This window comes from Rutidosis leptorrhynchoides, chromosome 4 (genome assembly GCF_046630445.1).
Source record: "Rutidosis leptorrhynchoides isolate AG116_Rl617_1_P2 chromosome 4, CSIRO_AGI_Rlap_v1, whole genome shotgun sequence".
NCBI classification, from domain to species: domain Eukaryota; kingdom Viridiplantae; phylum Streptophyta; class Magnoliopsida; order Asterales; family Asteraceae; genus Rutidosis; species Rutidosis leptorrhynchoides.
In genome coordinates this window covers 485,719,239-485,739,442 of record NC_092336.1, presented here as the reverse complement: position 1 = coordinate 485,739,442, position 20,204 = coordinate 485,719,239, and the positions used below count along the sequence as shown (strand labels likewise).

Here is a 20,204-nt window from a genome sequence, read left to right as displayed (position 1 = left end):
ACGATATTGTGTAAAAACTGCATTCAAGAAACTGATTTCGATGTAACATATTTGTATTGTAAACCATTATGTAATGGTCGTGTGTAAACAGGATATTTTAGATTATCATTATTTGATAATCTACGTAAAACTTTTTAAACCTTTATTTATGAAATAAAGGTTATGGTTTGTTTTAAAAATGAATGCAGTATTTGAAAAACGTCTCATATAGAGGTCAAAACCTCGCAACGAAATCAATTAATATGGAACGTTTTTAATCAATAAGAACGGGACATTTCACAAGTACCTCGCGATGTAATCATATGTTGTTGTATTCGTCCCTATGGATTGGGTCGGGTCGTCTCATGTGGTATCAGAGCAGTGGTCTTAGCGAACCAGGTCTGCATTAGTGTGTCTAACTGATAAGTCGTTAGGATACATTAGTGAGTCTGGACTTCGACCGTGTCTGCATGTCAAAAGTTTTTGCTTATCATTTGTGTCAAAAATCACTTACTTATCATCCTTAAGACTAGACGCGTTTTCCTGCATTTATTACGTAATAGTGTTTAGACGAATTCTTGTCTTAGCATATCTATTACTGTGAACTTTGACTGTCATTTTTCAAAGATTCCTCCGTAATTTATGGGATTTTGGTATTATATATACATATGTAAATTATGTATTGAATAATATCAAATCTAACTCCTATAATCTATTCCATACAAAAAAAATTCATTTCCCTGATCAAACGAGATGGATCCCTCAACCAGTTCGAACTCCTGAGATTCCGACAGTTATGCCGATATGGAATTTCACTCAAGCTCCGAAAACAGTGTTACCGGAATGGATCAACCAATCAGCCATCATCTATTCTGGATGAAATAGGGATGGGTTCGTAGCCTCCTCAATTATTGGAGACAGGAAGAAGGTGATCCTTTCCACCCACCAAATTGCCCTATTGGCGATGAACCTGAAGCACTTACCGGCGAACCTGTTCGTGAAACCATTTTCTCTCTCATTTCCAGAGTATCTCGTCACGATTATATCCTACATCAAATCCTAGATTTTATTTATCCGCTCGTCCCAACCGACAATCATCCCGGTGTACTAGCAGAAGTTAACGAACTTCGTGCACGCATGACGGCTTTGGAGCTTATGGTGCAAGGATTACAAACACCATCAGCAGCACTGGCAGCATAATCAGTACCGCCAATAACATCAACATCGCAAACCTCAATACTCTAGACATCAGCAGCATCACCGGCATCAACGGTATCATCATCATTAACACCAACAGCACCATTACCATCATCAACAATCACATTCGCATCACACGCCTCAACATCATAATCTATACCTCGGATATCAACATCACACGCATCATAGATACCAAGGAGTACCAACAACAACAAACGATGAAGTATTGATTCATAACTTCATCTGAGGAATATTCTACGGCGATTATGTAATCTCTAAAGTCTTATAGATTATCTATTTCCACCCTAACCCTAAATCAGATGAGTGAACCAAAATGAGTCAAGGAAGAATCGAAACCCTAACAAGGATGGTGCGCGATTTACTTGTTATACAAGCATCACTGGCAATTACCGGAAGTATCATCAGCAGCAACAATACCGTTAGCATCACCAGTATAGTCAGTAACGTCAGCATCGTCAGAATCAGCAACACCTATGACATCACAAATCCCATCAGTTCAAGAATCACTGTGGAAATCGTTACCAATCAACAACGAATATGTTGTATCAACGAGTTATATAGTATTAACTCATTCCTTCTGAAGAATTATTATATGTTTTATATATATGAATTCTGGAATTATAATAAATCTTTTTGTATTAAGCTATTAAGTATGAATTGAAAAAGAGTAGATACTACTCGTTTAAATTCATATTACTAATATCTTATGATGTACATCCTTCATTAACAACTTAATCATCATTAACCACAATCTCTGTTTCAATCTAATGAACTCCGGTTCATAATAAATCAAGTGTATCATTCAATAACATGTTTGATTATACACTTTCATCTTCGATATACCCGAAATTTACGGGAAAACAATATTCGTATCTTGCGAAGTTAGCAAGAGTTCTATGAGCATCAGCATGATTCACTAAGGAAATACATATAAATATTGAAGCATTGATTACATTAGTGAAATACTCCGCAAAGATTATGTAATCTCTAATGTTTTAGAGAAAATTCATTTCTAATTCAATCCGAAAATCAAATGAGCTTAGTATGATATTAACTCATTGAATCTGTATTACATCTGAAGAAAATATACCCACATATATTTTCATAAAGGTTGTAATGAGAATTCTTGTTCAAAATATTATTTGTGAATTTTTTTTTTAACGGGTAGGTAATACCCGAGAGATATATAAAATCACAATTAATATGTTACATTCTTCAATTCTGATTCAATAATCATCAACTAAACCAATATACATTCTTCTATAGAAATCAAAACAACCATACTCATTCGAATCTAATTACATATTCTGATTTTAGGAATTTCAGAATTCAACTCGAGATACAACCAAAATCATCACTCTTAGATCTTTACATTTTTCAAAGCTATACTTTGACTTCAAAACTGTGATAGAACATCACTTTTAATCGTAACACACAAGATGGATATGAAAAATCATTTGGATATTGCCTATGACAATCTGCAATTAAATCCCTTCGAAATTCTAGAAGACGTATCAAATAATAAACAATTGAGATGATGATCCAACCACACGTTATCCGAAGTTTTGTACCTGAAAAACTCTCGAAACCAAAGTCATAATCTAACATGTACCTGCATCGAATTCTTCTAGCAAAAACAACATTTCGATTCCTTTTCAAAGTAGCCAATTTTGTCACAGCTCCAGCAAGTCAACTTCGATTTTTCAGTCGGACCAGTCTTATTATAACCTTGATAGATACGTTGCCCTTTCGTCATTATTACTGGGGAATCTTTCATATTCCACTCTATTACCACCAGTGTTTAATCATCTAAAACACGATTCTTCTGAACCCACCTCAGATTGCTAACCAAAGATTCAGATATTAGCATTAAATGCAGAGGAAACATAAAAATTGTAGATGGTTTAAACGGTCAAAAGTTTGATGATAAAAGATAGTGAGATGGTAAAGCTCAGAAAAAGAAAGGATTTGGTACTGAAAAACGGATTGAGCAAAGTATGAAGGAAGCCGTGGACAAATCACAGAGACTGAATCTGCCTTCAAAGGATCCAAATGATTCAGTGCCTGCTGAACTCGTTAGCAAACACCTTACTTCTTATTCTAAACCTTCACAGACAGATATTCTTCATCATCATCATATCTTAAATATTATAAGATATCTTCGTATCTTCCATTATACATATTCTCCATATCTTTGGAGATATTTTCACAACTATTCTTATCAAGTATCATTTATCTCTCCGTAATATCTGCAACATAAAAGAAACCGTGTTAGTTTCTAAATTCTGAAAAATTCGAATATGAATGTTTTTGAAGTAGTGTTGGGAACTGATGCATGAGTTAGTATAATATAATGACACTTGATCAACGTCATTATATTACAGTAATTCATACTGAGTTTCTAATGGATGTGATGATTCACAGGACATACCGTCATCATGTACCATTTACACGACTCTTACATTCTATCTAATCTCTAAATATATCAAGAAAATATTTCTTGATGATTCGGTCCTTTTTAGGGTATTCTGGTAATTTAACAAATCAGGATTTACCATTACCCTATCCTTCTTAGAACAATTACTGTGTTCATTCTGAAATCCATACCTACGAATTCTGGACCATTACAAGAGCTATTTAATCGCAAGAAGAAGAAACGAAAGGACAAAGCTCCGAAATAGAAATTTAGAGTATGAACCGCAGTAAATAGAAGAAAGCATTAACTGGGGATGACGATGACTATAGAAGACAGAAGCAGGGACATCGAAATATAAGGGAAGATATAAAACCCAACAACCACCCAGAAGCTACAAACCGTGCATATCAATACGTATTGCCACGTAAAGGCACGGGAAAATTAATAACACTATAACCCCAAGATAATAGTAGAAGTAAATAAAATCTTCCGGTGGTAGATGAAAGAGAAGGATGACAGATGTAAAAATTAAGAGTATATCAAGGATCAGAATGGGATGGAGCATATTGACGAATGTTTTAAAGTATGAACTGAGGAGAAAGAATAGAAGGTGTGAGTTGTAAGGAAACAACGGGGGTAGATTTATAGAAAAATATCCGACAGAGCAATCGGAACAGATTATTGCATTTACTCAAAGAAGATCCTGATTTCCTAAATCGCCGAAGCATCAAATCTTAATATGAAGATTTCTTCTAAATTCCTTAAATTCCGGAAATCAATCTTGACTACGTCACCGGTTAAGTCAAACTTACTTTTATTCATTTTCACTCTTAAGTGATAGCTTCATTCGTGCTCTTCACAAAAACAAATCATTTTATCTATATTAATCAATGATGATAAAACCCTAATTATCAGTTCATATACGTCATGAAAACACTCTTACTGTTAGCCATGACAACCTCTATCAAATTTCGGGACGAAATTTCTTTTAACGGGTAGGTACTGTGATGACCCGGAGATTTCCGAACAAATTTAAACTTTAACCTTTATATATATCCGACACGATAAGCAAAAATCGGTAATGTTGAGTCTTGAATGTTTTGAAACTATATTCATGTAATCAAATACCTTTTGACCATGCCAAACGATTCACGAACAATTACGTGTAAATATATATATATATATATATATATATATATATATATATATATATATATATATATATATATATATATATATATATATATATATATATATATATATACATGTGTGCTTATTAGATTGACATATATTATAAAACATTGAACGGATTAGTTGATATGAATATAGGTTATGAGATCTATGTTATGAACTGGGAAAGGTTATTAAGGTACTGAATGGATAAAACTTTACGTAAACGTATTTGTTCGATGTAAGTTTATCGACGAGATTAAAAGATAATATCAAATGATTGAGTTATCAGATACATTGAATTATGATAATGAGTCTCTGTATGAGGTCCACTTTGAATTAGGAAACCCTTACTTTTAACGGTATTCAGAATATTTGGAAAAGTGGTTACATGTAAGAACAAAAGTGTTATTATTAAGGATTAGACAGAAATTGGTGGAGGATTGAATATCCTAACATTTGATTGATCTATTTTCCATACGAACGAAAACGATTTGCGATATAAGAGAATCGGATTATTTGATTCATTAGATATTAAGAAAGTGTAAAGAAATTAAGCTAGACGTTGGCGCATATATGAAATTATATCAAATTAGGTTTGAAGTATAAACAGAACGTGTTAAAAGGATTTTCTAACGAATTTAAAATAAACTTAGAACTACTGTCAGTTGTGAAAAACTAAATATTATATTATCACATTAATATTTCCATTATACACGATACGTACGAGTTAATATTTTTAAATGAAAATATATATATATATATTTTTCGAAGTGATAAATTTATAATACCAAGTTAGTCATAAAACGTTTTGATTTAAACTAATGTTATTAAAAATGTTTCGATAAATAACGAGACTATTAGTTATAAAAGGAAATGACCAAAATACTCAAAAGATTAAGTTACACTTTGAATGGGTTAGTTTTTAATTAATTTAAGTCTAGTTAATAATAAAGGTACATGTCACGAAACGTTTAATTTAAAATAAAATATTTTGATAAACAACGAGTCACTGATTTATAAAAGTAAATGACCACAACGCTCAATTTTATAAGTTACATTTTTTATAAGGTAATTTATTGATGAGTAAGTCAAATTTTTGATAAAGGTACACGTCGCGTAACGTAAAAGGCTAGTTTTCTAAACGTACGAAAGTGCGCCCGAAAAACTGAAAGTGGTACATGAGTCGTGAGACCACGACGGTGTCATTTTTGTAAAAATTATATTTTTACCATGAGCGTAAATATAATATAATATTTAATTAATTCTAAAGATTAAATATAATAAATATTAAATAATATATATAAGTACATATAAAGTGTACGTGTGTAATGTTAAAAAAACGTGTGTCGGCAAGTAGTTTACATGGATACCAGCTGTGTTATAGTGTCATGTGAATGCATGAAGTAATAACATCATCCCTAATTGCTTATAAATGGAACGAATCGCGTTTTATATTTCATTCTTCACACTCGATCAATCACATAAATATATATATATATATTTATTATTATTATTATTATTATTATTATTATTATTATTATTATTATTATTAATATTAAGATTATTAATCTTATTATTATTAGTATTAGTATTATTAGGAGTGATATTATTAGTATTATACATAAAATATTACGACGAGGTCATGAGCGGGTCATTTCAAGACAAGTTTTATGAGTAGGATAGGGCTAAGGAAATTATGAGTTATGGCTATGGAGGTGATGGGTATGGTTCATGGGTATGCCCGTGAGGTCAATTTAGTGTTTGTCATCTCCGTTGCGTCTACGTACCTTTCCTACAATATTGAACCTCAATATTGATACGTGAGCACTCATAACTTAACTTTTATTTATCAATAGTGTATCCCTGACTAGTGCTCGAGAAAATAAAATTATGCATGCTTGTATATTTGATATTGCCCTTAGATAGGTTATGTTGAATCTTAAAGGTTGTTATACTAGGAATGAAATAAGGTATAAGATATGCATGTCATTAGAAAGCTAGCGAAAAATTAAGAACTTTTCATTTAGATATCGAATGAATTCGATGAACGGTTAGAAAGTTATGAATTTAACAATTAATTTCGTAATTAAGATTGCTAATGATAATTAGTGAACTAATTTTCTGGGTAATAAAAAGTGGTTATTTAGATTCTACTCGTCGAGTAGATGAATTTTCATATAAAGCACGTCTCGTTTCGTTGAACGGTTGTCAAGTTATGGACAAAAGAAGTTTTGCAAATTTTGAAAAAATGTCGAAAAGGGAACTGAAATTCTCGCTGATCTGCGTTGTTTCAGATTTAAGAAAAAATACCACTGAATTCTTTGCTGTAAGGTCTAGCAAACGACTCTGGCCGGTTGTCAATTTGAGTCTCGACGATTTTTCTAAAAATCGTCAAAGTTGACTGTTTGGTCACATTTTAAAATTCTGAAAAGAGCTGAAACTTTTTATTAAAAATGTCAGTGTTGTATCAGTTGTCATGGTCGGCCTGATGTGTGTTTACTTTTGCCAAAAATCATGTTATATATTTGTGGTAACTAGAATTTGCAGGCTTTGTCCGTTTGTCAATCCGAGTTTCGAGGAATTTTCTAAAAATCTCCAAAGTAGGCTACTCGGTCACTTTTGTAAATTTATTAAAGCTGAAAAATTAACTTTGAAACGCCAAAACCGCGTTGGCAACTACGAGTTGTCTAGGTTTAGTTTACTTCTGTAAAATTTATGCTTAATCTTTTTGGTAATGTGTAACTTTTATCTTTGGCCGTTTATCAATCAGAGCTCCGATAATTTTTCTAAAGGCCGTTTAGGCATGTTTGACCGAAAATTCATTTTTTGTATAAGTTATTGTATTTTTGCATGCGATCTCGTTTTTACTTTAACCTTTGACTTTTGACCTTGAATTTTGACTTTTCCGTTAACTTTTCAGTTAATATTTTTGTATTGACTTTCTATAAAAACTAAAATACTATTTTATGATTATGAAACCAATTGTGATACGTTGTTTCACACGTCACCTTTTACTAGAATTTTAACTGAGCATGGGTAATATAACATGTTACTATACTGTTGAGTCAGACTCGAGCATTAGGATTGTGGTACACTATGACTTGGCCTAAATTGTTAGACAAATATTGACCGTCATATAAATATATATAATTAATATAGGTTCGTGAATCCAAGGCCAACCCTACACTTGTTCAATGATGTTATATGTATTTTTACTACAAAATACAGTATGGTGAGTTTCATTTGCCTTTTTACCCTTTATATTTTTGGGACTGAGAATACATGCGCTTTTATAAATGTTTGACAAAATAGACACAAGTAATTGAAACTACATTCTATGGTTGAATTATCGAAATCGAATATGCCCCTTTTTATTAAAGTCTGGTAATCTAAGAATTAGGGAACAGACACCCTAATTGACGCGAATCCTAAAGATAGATCTATTGGGCCTAACAAACCCCATCCAAAGTACCGGATGCTTTAGTACTTCGAAATTTATATCATGTCCGAAGGAGGATCCCGGAATGATAGGGGATATTCTTATATGTATCTACTTAATGTCGGTTACCAGGTATTCACCATATGAATGATTATTTTTGTCTCTATGCATGGGACGTATATTTATGAGAACTGGAAATGAAATTCTTGTGGTCTATTAAAATGATGGAAATAAATGATTATGATAAACTAATGAACTCACCAACCTTTTGGTTGACACTTTAAAGCATGTTTATTCTCAGGTGTTAAAGAAATCTTCCGCTGTGCATTAGCTCATTTTAAGGACATTACTTGGAGTCATTCATGACATATTTTCAAAGACGTTGCATTCGAGTCGTTGAAGTTCATTAGAGATTATTATCAAATAAATGACAGATTAGGTCATTTATAGTTTGGATATTATGAAATGGTATGCATGCCTGTTAATTTTCGATGTAAATGAAAGTTTGTCTTTTGAAAAGAATGCAATGTTTGTAAAATGTATCATTTAGAGGTCAAGTACCTCGCGATGTAATCATATGTTGTTGTATTCGTCCCTATGGATTGGGTCGGGTCGTCTCAACACAAGCTTGGCTCTTTGTTTACCGACGGTTTTAAATATAAATATAATATATTAAATAATTATAAGAATTATTTAAATATCATATTATATTTATGTGCATAGTTGACTTGTAATTTTTAGTCCGTTGCGTCGAGCGTTGAGAGTTGACTCTGGTCCCGGTTCCGGATTTTCGAACGTCCTTGCGTACAATTTAATATCTTGTACTTTGCGTTTTGAATCTTGTACTCTTGTAATTTCGAGACGTTTCTTATCAATAATTGGAACCTCTTTGATTGTCTTTTGTACTTTTGAGCTTTTTGGTCGTTTGCGTCTTCAATTCGTCGAATCTGTCTTTTGTCTTCACCTTTTATTATTTAAACGAATATCACTTGTAAATAGAACAATTGCAACTAAAAGCTTGTCTTTCTTGAGGAATAATGCTATGAAATATATGTTCGTTTTTAGCATTATCAACAAGTCGTTTTTGTAAAGGTAGTCATTTCAGTTGAAAGAACGACGTCTAGATGACCATTTTAGAAAACATACTTCCACTTTGAGTTTAACCATAATTTTTGGATATAGTTTCATGTTCATAATAAAAATCATTTTCCCAGAATAACAACTTTTAAATCAAAGTTTATCATAGTTTTTAATTAACTAACCCAAAACAGCCCGCGGTGTTACTACGACGGCGTAAATCCGGTTTTACGGTGTTTTTCTTGTTTTCAGGTTTTAAATCATTAAGTTAGCATATCATATAGATATATAACATGTGTTTAGTTGATTTTAAAAGTCAAGTTAGAAGGATTAACTTTTATTTGCGAACAAGTTTAGAATTAACTAAACTATGTTCTAGTGATTACAAGTTTAAACCTTCGAATAAGATAGCTTTATATGTATGAATAGAATGATGTTATGAACATTATTACTACCTCGAGTTCCTTGGATAAACCTACTGGAAAAGAGAAAAATAGATCTAGCTTCAACGAATCCTTGGATGGCTCGAAGTTCTTGAAGCAGAATCATGACACGAAAACAAGTTCAAGTGAGATCATCACTTGAAATAAGATTTTTATAGTTATAGAAATTGAACCAAAGTTTGAATATGATTATTACCTTGTATTAGAATGATAACCTACTGTAAGAAACAAAGATTTCTTGAGGTTGGATGATCACCTTACAAGATTGGAAGTGAGCTAGCAAACTTGAAAGTATTCTTGATTTTATGTAACTAGAACTTGTAGAATATATGAAGAACACTTAGAACTTGAAGATAGAACTTGAGAGAGATCAATTAGATGAAGAAAATTGAAGAATGAAAGTGTTTGTAGGTGTTTTTGGTCGTTGGTGTATGGATTAGATATAAAGGATATGTAATTTTGTTTTCATGTAAATAAGTCATGAATGATTACTCATATTTTTGTAATTTTATGAGATATTTTATGCTAGTTGCCAAATGATGGTTCCCACATGTGTTAGGTGACTCACATGGCTACTAAGAGCTGATCATTGGAGTGTATATACCAATAGTACATACATCTAAAAGCTGTGTATTGTACGAGTACGAATACGGGTGCATACGAGTAGAATTGTTGATGAAACTGAACGAGGATGTAATTGTGAGCATTTTTGTTAAGTAGAAGTATTTTGATAAGTGTCTTGAAGTCTTTCAAAAGTGTATGAATACATATTAAAATACTACATGTATATACATTTTAACTGAGTCGTTAAGTCATCGTTAGTCGTTACATGTAAATGTTGTTTTAAAACCTTTAGGTTAACGATCTTGTTGAATGTTGTTAACCCATTGTTTATTATAACAAATGAGATGTTAAATTGTTATATTATCATGATATTATGATATATAATATATCTTAGTATGATATATATACAGTTAAATGTCGTTACAACGATAATCGTTACATATATGTCTCGTTTCGAAATCATTAAGTTAGTAGTCTTATTTTTACATATGTATTTCATTGTTAATACACTTAATAATATATTTACTTATCATTTAACATAATTAACCAAGTGTATCAATATCTTAATATGATTCATATGTACCTAGTAAGACGTTGTTATAACGATAATCGTTATATATATCGTTTTCGAGTTTCTTAAATTAATAGTCTCATTTTTATGTATATAACTCATTGTTAAAATACCTAATGAGATACATACTTATAATAAAATCGTGTTAACTATATATATAACCATATATATGTCATCATATAGTTTTTACAAGTTTTAACGTTCGTGAATCACCGGTCAACTTGGGTGGTCAATTGTCTATATGAAACCTATTTCAATTAATAAAGTCTTAACAAGTTTGATTGCTTAACATGTTGGAAACACTTAATCATGTATATAACAATTTCATTTAATATATATATAAACATGGAAAAGTTCGGGTCACTACATTCCAAAGTTTGATTCGTACGTTCGGTTTGACCGTCCGTTTGAGGATGATACGCCGTGCTCAACTTCAGTTGCATGCCCATGTCTTCGTGAAACTTTTCCCAAAACCGAGATGTAAAATGAGTATCTCGATCCGAAACAATCGATATAGGAACGCCGTGTTGAGAGATGACTTCCTTGATAAACAACTTAGCCAAGGTCTCCGACGATATCGCTTCCTTAATGGGAAGAAACAAAGCACTCTTCGTCAGTCGATCAACTATAACCCAAATCGAATCAAACTGGGTTCTCGCCGTTTTAGGTAACTTTGTGATGAAATCCATGGTAATGTGCTCCCATTTCCATTTCGGGATTTCTAACGGTTGTAACTTACCATACGGCTTTTGGTGCTCGGCCTTAACTTGCAAACACGTGACGCATTGCTCAACATACTTCACAACATCACGTTTCATGCCCGGCCACCAATAATCTTTCCTTAAATCAAGATACATTTTCGTTGCGCCCGGATGAATGGAATACTTTGACTTATGTGCTTCATCAAGTAGCACTCGTCGATAATCTCCCATCTTAGGCACCCACACTCTTCCTTGAAAAGACAACAAACCCCGCGAGCCCATAGTAATGAACTCCGATTGTCCCACAATTCGCTCCGCATGCTTGTTGTGAACGTAAGCCTCTATTTGAATCACGCCGAGTTTTTCAAGAAAATCGTTAGTAATAATCATGCGTAACAATCCCAATCGTAACACCGGGTGATGACTCTTTTGACTTAACGCATCCGTGAACACATTCGCCTTGCTCGGATGATAAAGTATCTCACAATCATAGTCTTTTACCACATCCATCCACCTACGTTGACGATAATTCAAATCTCATTGATTAAAGAGATGTTTCAAACTCTTATGATCCGAATAAATCGTACACTTGACACCATACAAGTAATGGCGCCAAATTTTCAACGCATGCACAACCGCCGCCAACTCAAGATCATGAGTCGGATATCTCGTCTCGTGTTCCTTTAATTGTCGAGAGGCATAAGCGATGACTTTACCTCTTTGCATTAGAACACACCCGAGTCCATTTAACGAAGCATCATAATAAACCGTCATGTCTTCCACCCCTTCCGGCAAAACCAACACCGGAGCTTGACACAACTTATCTTTTAGCAATTAAAAAGCAATTTCTTGCTCGTTCTCCCAATTAAATCCCGCGTTCTTCCTTGTCAACTTCGTCAATGAAGAAGCGATCTTAGAAAAGTCTTGGATAAACCGACGATAATAACCGGCCAATCCGAGAAAACTTCGGACCTCCGTAGGCGTAGTCGGTTGTCTCCAACTCTTCACCGTCTCTATCTTCCCCGGATCTACTTGAATACCATCTTTGTTCACAATGTGGCCAAGGAATTGAACCTCCCTTAGCCAAAATTCACATTTGGAGAACTTGACATACAACTTCTCCTTTCATAACATCTTCAATACTTCACGCAAATGACGTTCATGTTCGTCCATACTCTTCGAATAGACTAGTATGTCGTGAATGAACACAATCACTGACTTGTCCAATATAGGTTGGCACACTCGGTTCATAAGATCCATGAATGCCGCCGGTGCATTCGTAAGACCAAAAGGCATAACTACGAACTCAAAATGCCCATAACGCGTTCGAAAAGCCGTTTTCTCAATATCTTCCTCACGGACCCGCATTTGGTGATAGCCGGACCGTAGGTCAATCTTTGAGAAGTACGTCGCACCTTGGAGTTGGTCAAACAAATCGTCAATCCTAGGCAATGGATAACGATTTTTGATCGTCACTTTATTCAACTCCCGGTAATCTATGCACATCCGCATACTACCATCCTTCTTTTTCACGAATAAAACCGGAGCGCCCCACGGCGAAGCACTCGGTCGAATAAAACCCTTCTCAAGCAACTCTTGGGTTTGATTTAACAACTCTTGCATTTCCGTTGGTGCTAAACGATAAGGAGTTTTAGCAATGGGAGTAGCTCCCGGAACCAACTCAATGCGAAATTCAACTTGTCTTTCCGCCGGAACACCCGGTAACTCATCCGAAAAAACATCTTCGAGATCACTAACCATCGAAATTTCATGAATAGGTGGTGGCTCGTCACGAGTATCAACAACATGGGCAAGAAAAGCCAAGCCACCACTAACAAGAAAACGACGTGCCCGTGCAAAAGAACATATCGACACAAGTCTTCTTCGTCTATCGCCATGAATAATCAACTCTCCCCCACTTGGGGTCTTCACACGTATAAACTTTTCATGGCATGCAATATCGGCTCTATTTCGATCGAGCCAATCCATACCAACAACGATATCAAAATCGCCCAAAGTCATAGGGATGAGATCAATTTTAAAGTTTTCGGCACCAAAAACAACATCATAATTTTTACACACATCAACCACTAGCACTGCCTTGCCGTCCGCTATTTCGACTTCTACCGAACGACTTAACTTAGCTAACGGTCTATCAAGTTTAGGCACAAATTTTGGGGAAACAAACGACAAATTTGCACCGCTATCAAAAGGAATCCTTGCCGGATTGGAATTAACCAAGAAAGTACCTGAGACAACTTCGTTGGATTGCTTGGATTCATCGTTAGTCATCAAATAGTTTCGCCCTCAAGCCGTACCCGCCGCCTTCTCTAGCCTTTTAACATTATCGTTGTTCAAATCGGGACACTCTGACTTTCGGTGTCCTTCTTTGTTGCTATTAAAACAAGTGAGCTTGTTTGTTGAATTTGGCTTCGGACAGTCCCGTGCCATATGTCCACGTACCCCACAATTGTAGCAAGTAGGGACAAAGTTCCCGAAACCACCGGTAGCGCCCTTCTTCACACTATTGACACTTTCGGAACCCCTTTTGTTCTTGTTCTTTTTGTTTGAAAAATTCGAATGACTCGAACCTTCAAACTTTCTTTTTGAAAAAGTGAAATCGCTTTTCCTTGGAACCTCCGGCTCAAAACCCCGAGCCAACTCGTATAGCTCTTCAAAAGTCTTAGCCATCTCCCGACTAATCTTACGCTTGAACTCGTCGTTCAAAGTACGGTAAAAATCTTTCATTAGCTTGTGATCGTCACCAACGTATTCCGGGCAAAAACGAGTCTTTGCCAAAAAGGTAGACTTGAGAGTAACCAAGTCCATCGAACCTTGTTGCAAATGATGCAACTCGTCCCGGATTCTATCAAGGTCGGAAGAAGTTCGGTATTCTTGGAAGAATTCCTTCTTAAACTCCTCCCATGTCAAGCTCATGCATTGCTCTTCACCATATAAATTGATTTTATCGTCTCACCACAACTTGCCTTCTTCACGTAACATGCTAGACCCATATCTCGTCTTCTTCTCGGGAGGACATTCCGCGGTACGGAAAGCTCCCTCGATATCGGAAATCCAACAAGTGCTTTTCAATGGATCCCTCACCCCATTAAACATCGGAGGTTGAGTATCCTTGAAATTTTTGTAGTGGAAGTCCCGTCTTCCTTCACCTCCTTCACCACGAGGATAAATGTTTCTAGCTTCAAGAGCCTCTTCGATAGTGGCCTTCATTCGTTCATTTATCAAATCGGTCACTTGTTCATCGACCAAATCTTGGAAGACCTTTCGGACGTCCGTAAGAAAATCCGCTTTCAACTTTTTAAAGACGACCTCAACCTTAGCCGAAAACTCGGCGTCCTCGCTCGTACTTTCGTTATCATGATCGGGACCGTTTCTCGTCTTCGTTCTATAAAACGGAAAGGGTTAAACCATGAACGAAAAGCATAACACGTAAGTATATACATGCGTACCACACTACCCCATCTTGCTCAACAATCGTCGTACATTACTCGTTTGACACGATTTGCACTCGTAACAACGGTAGCTAATCGTTGTTACGCGAGCACGTTGCATTAACTCGCTAGTACAACGTCCGTCTTGCTTGATGATTGCTAAACACAATACAAAACAATTAGCACAAGGTTAGTTCGCATAAACCAAGGCACTAATAATTCCCGATTAGACCCAAAGTCCTACAAGTCCCGCATAAAGCGCTCACACAATAAAGCCCAAGTCTAGGCACCTATCTCAAGTCGCCTAAATCCCTTAGACCATGCTCTGATACCACTTGGAACAACCCAACCCGTATTTCATACGATAATTTTTTTTTTGTATAATACACATTTATGCGCCAATTAAATATGTAAACCATTCTATGAGTTCCATTTAAACGTACAACGATTTAAATGTTTACAAAAGGTACGAAGGCCATTAATTAAGTTCAATACAAGTTTGACCCCCTACAATGATAGTTTATAATCCAAACGACACTCGAGCATGATGTGGGGCTAAACTACCCAAAACGTTAGGCCAATCTTCAAAAGCTAACACCACAAGCACCCCCCGACAACATAAGCGGGAGACCACTAGTCCAAACGTATGCCCTTACCCTTGTCCAAGCCGGAACCTATAAAATGGTAAACAACGAGAGGGTAAGCAAGGCTTAGTGAGTGCAACAATTATACATACATATATATAACCTGCTTACTTGCAAACACTTACCAAATCCGCATACATACTAGTTACATAATTAGCATACCTTTCACATGTATAACGCTAAGCACCACGATAACAAGGCTAGTATAACAATATCATATAACACAACAATACATTATGCTAAAACACAAATATAACGATGATGTTCACAACATCCATAGTACTCAAGATCCCAAGGCTAGCCCAACGAATGGTATCGTCAACATCGAACTTAAATCCCATTCGCCTACATTAATGTGGTATCGTCAACACCGAACTTTAAACCCACATATGAGGTATCGTCAACAACGAACTTTAAACCCTCATCAACGTCACTACAATAATCGTATGGCATCGTCAACATCGAACTTTAATTCCATACGTATGAGGTATCGTCAACAACGAACTTTAAACCCTCATCAACATCACAATATACTCTAGGGTATGGTATCGTCAACATCGAACTTTAACCCATACCCCACAAGCAAATAAATCATATACATGCATATATAATTATTCCACTCACATTGTCACAAGGATGATGATTTAGCACTTTCGAGCTTCAACGCAATGTACCTAAATCATTAAGTGCACATTCAATTTCACAACTAGTGGGATTAACCACAATACTCTCACTTGAGCATTTAATGACCCAATTTGCATTAAATGACTCAACTACACACAACCGCCCATAAATGGCCAAGACTCGACTTTAATCACTAAGACTAGTGAATTAAAGTCTATTAACTTCAATTAGCATAAAACTTAGGGTAATCCATACCCATTTTATCTAATTAGGTCAACTAGTACATTTTGACCCATTTTATATTACTTAGACTCACAATCAAGTCAAACTTACCCATTAACACTTCTTTCATAAATCTTAAAGTGCATTAGTGACTAACAACACCAATTGACACTTACAACCTCAAATCATAAGGCCAAAACCCTAGATTGTGGCCATTAGAGTTTCATAACAATAACATAACCCAAATTCACCCATTTTACCCTCAAATGGGTCATACATACCCCACATGAACCAAACCCTAGCTTAAACAAATTAAAACTCAAAACATAGAGTTAAGACTTACCAATACAATCACAACGTAGCTAGAGACGTAGGGAACAACTTTAAAACTTGGATTCGGGTGAGATTTGGTCTCCTTCTTTTCCAAGTGAGCTTTCTCTCACTAAACCCTAACTCTCTCTCTCTAAAATTGAATGTGGTGTAGGTGAAGATGTGTTAAATGAGTTAGGATAACTCATTTATCAGTTTTCTAGATCTAAAACCGTCCACAAGTGAAAAGACTTAAACACCCTCAAAGATGCCATTTAAATTGGGTCAAATTTGTCAAACAGCGACATCTGTCGCTTTTCGCGACAACCTGTCGCGTAACGCGACGCCCAAACACAAACCACAACAGAACGCGATAACCTCGACAGAACTGGGGGTTCTGGAGCTGTTGTGTTCTAGCCCACTTTGTCGCGTATCGCGACGCACCAGGACGCGATGAAACTCACTCAGACGCGACAGAAGGCCTGATCAAACCATTTTCCAATATTTTCACACATTAAACTAAAATAAACGATCATAGATGCAATAATAAACGTACACGAGGTTAATTACGCACCTTAAGTCATATCCGAGAAAACGGGATGTTACACCAGTGACCAACAATCCTAGATCCGCCACTGTTTACTAATCATAATAGGTTAGATTGGTACAACATCACTAGCTGAAAGATTGATTCATGTAATAGCAGTTTTAAAGTTCAATGCATATTATAGATAGATTCTCACTTAAGGTTAATACATAAAAAGAACACTAAAATGAGAAAACAAACAGATCGGGACATACTTGGACATGTAACTGCAGTGGTTATGCCTGAGACATTGCCATATAACTTCATCATTCTGCATTTTTGTACTTGCTTCAAATATTCACCTGTTTAAAGAAAATGTATGGTTTATAATAAACATAAAGTATGTATCATATATTTTAAAATTTAAGATAACAGTAACAATTATACCCAAAATACTTGCACAAATAAAGCCCGGGAGAAACAATCAAATATTCTATACAAAACATACAATTATTTGGTCTTATATGTTATGTATACACTTGGCATTATAAATACAACTACAACATAAACTTTATAAAATTGAAATAAAAGAAAGTTAACTAACAAATACTGAAACCCTATTTTCAAAACCTAAAACGAAGTAATTAACGAACAGTTGTAAGAAATTAATTACGGTTCTCAATGTAAACATTTCAAAATTATTACTTGAAACATAAAATGATCTTGCGTATAGTTTGTTTATGGAAATGGGGGTGGAACGGTGGAAAACGGTGATGCCGGCGCTGTCAGAGTTGGAGAAGGGTTAAGCAGAGAAGACGGTATATGAGTGGGAAAGTCGGTTACATCAAGCTGATAGGAAAACCATAACAAATAAAAAGACATTTATTTATGATCGCAAAATACAGAAGTTTTTGAGCAAAATACGAAAATTTTTGGGAAAAAAATGGAGGCTTTGAGAAAAAATATGGAGCCTTTTGAGAAAAAAATCTACCGAGCAAAATCAAAAACTTTAAAAATTTTGCACTAAAAATTACAAATTCACTGGGGGCGGACGACCCACCTGCCCCACATATTTCCGCCCCAGTGGTTCCTATGATTTGCTTCAAATTGGGTGGATACCTCTCAACTTTTTTTTTTTGTTTGACATTGTTAATCACTCTATTTTGCAAAAGTTACGCTGTTAGTCATTAAGCGTAACGTCCGTTTAAAAATGTCCGTCAAATATAGTCATGTGCCATTATGTGAGGGTATTTTCGTCTTTCAAGTCGCACATAATCCTAACATAGTTTCACATAATTTTGTGCAATAAGATTTTTTTCCTCGAAAACCTTAGCCAATTCATGTTAGAGAGTATCGTACCCAACACGCAAGAGATAAATTGAATTGTCCTCACGCCAAGATAACATTGGTTAAAAACGATATTTAAAGCCGACCGATTTGTTTTTAACATACTCCACTGCCCTTAACAAAGGCTTAGTAATCATCTTCACAATATTACCTATTTCTTTTCATTTATTTTACCTTTCTTTCGACTCAAAAATACATGTAAATTATCTTATATTACTTTAATTTTCATAAAAAAGAAATTCTCTCATTCATTCATCCATCTCGTCTTTCTTCCTTCGAATGACATGTGACTTGTTTTCCACCATACATTTATTTTTAGGGTTAAGGCAACCAAATAGCTTTATACATTTATATTTTGTTCTAATGTAAGTTATATATCCAGAAAATATCAGTGTATGTCACATATTTTCAAAAAGTATTCTAATGTAGGCTATTGGTGTCCGGTTACCCGCGTGTACAGTCCCTGAAGCTAACGGACGTTAAAATTTAGGCATTTTTAAGATACGATTTCTTCATGAAAATTGTTCTACTTCCATCCTAACACCCGTGAACTAAAATCAAGACCTGAAAATTCGAGAAACGATCCAGTTGAATAGTTGACCAAAATCTCTAAACTTTGACTTTTCGATATGTTGTTCATAGATGAATTTTAACACGATCTAATGCAACATGAAGCTCGAAGGAGTGATCAAGAACCTGAAACTCTAATCAGTTCGATCTATTAATGCTTCTTGTTAACGTCCGTTAGCCCTAGGGACTACACACGCAGGTAACCGGTCACCAATAGCCTAGATTAGAACACTTTTTAAAAATGTGACATACACTGGTATTTATCTGAATATATAGCCTACATTGAAGAACTTGTGGGCATAGTCCAACGGTTTTTCCCATGTACTTTTTGTCATGGGATAGGGAGAGGTCATGGGTTCGATCCTTAGGGATGACATGATTTTCTTTAAAATAATTGAACACCAATAATGGTGGTATATATTGACACTATAGGAAGATTTTACCGGATTCGTTCACGGACCTCTACCCAAGAACACTGCCCGAATGGATGTGTTCCCGGGTACCGTCGATCGGAACGTGTGTGATAAGTACAAATGATGAGGGTCGTTGAAATAAATGATCTACTGATGCCAAAAAATCGCCGTTAAAAAAAAAATAGCCTACATTGAAACAAAATAAAAATATAAAACTATTTGGTAGCCTTAACTTTTATTTTTAAATGTATTATTTAATTATTTATCTTAACTCCTGTTTTTTGCCAAAAAAATAAAACAAAAAATGCCATATTCCTATTTAAACAATTACTTAACGCTTCTCTAATGTATACTTTTGTTTCAAAACATGTGTATCAGCAGAGACATGTTAGCCTTGTGTTGACTTTGTCAATCCATTCAGCGGTCCCCGGTAGCCCACTGGAGCATGACGAAACACCATCAACCATTTCCCCACAGCATGTCAGGCCCGATAGGGCCCGGTAAGAATGGTTTTTG

The 20,204-nt window shown here is 35.0% G+C and overlaps 1 protein-coding gene across 1 annotated transcript in view; it reads right to left on the bottom strand.

Moving 5' to 3' along the window:
* LOC139842364 (protein mak16-like) overlaps positions 1-17,695 on the bottom strand; it is a 92,765-nt gene extending 75,070 nt beyond the window's left edge. The window contains exon 1 of the mRNA XM_071832512.1: positions 17,634-17,695. Within this exon, the coding sequence (XP_071688613.1) occupies positions 17,634-17,695 (62 nt within the window). The remainder of the gene's footprint in view (positions 1-17,633) is intronic.
* Between the last annotated feature and the right edge of the window lie 2,509 nt (positions 17,696-20,204).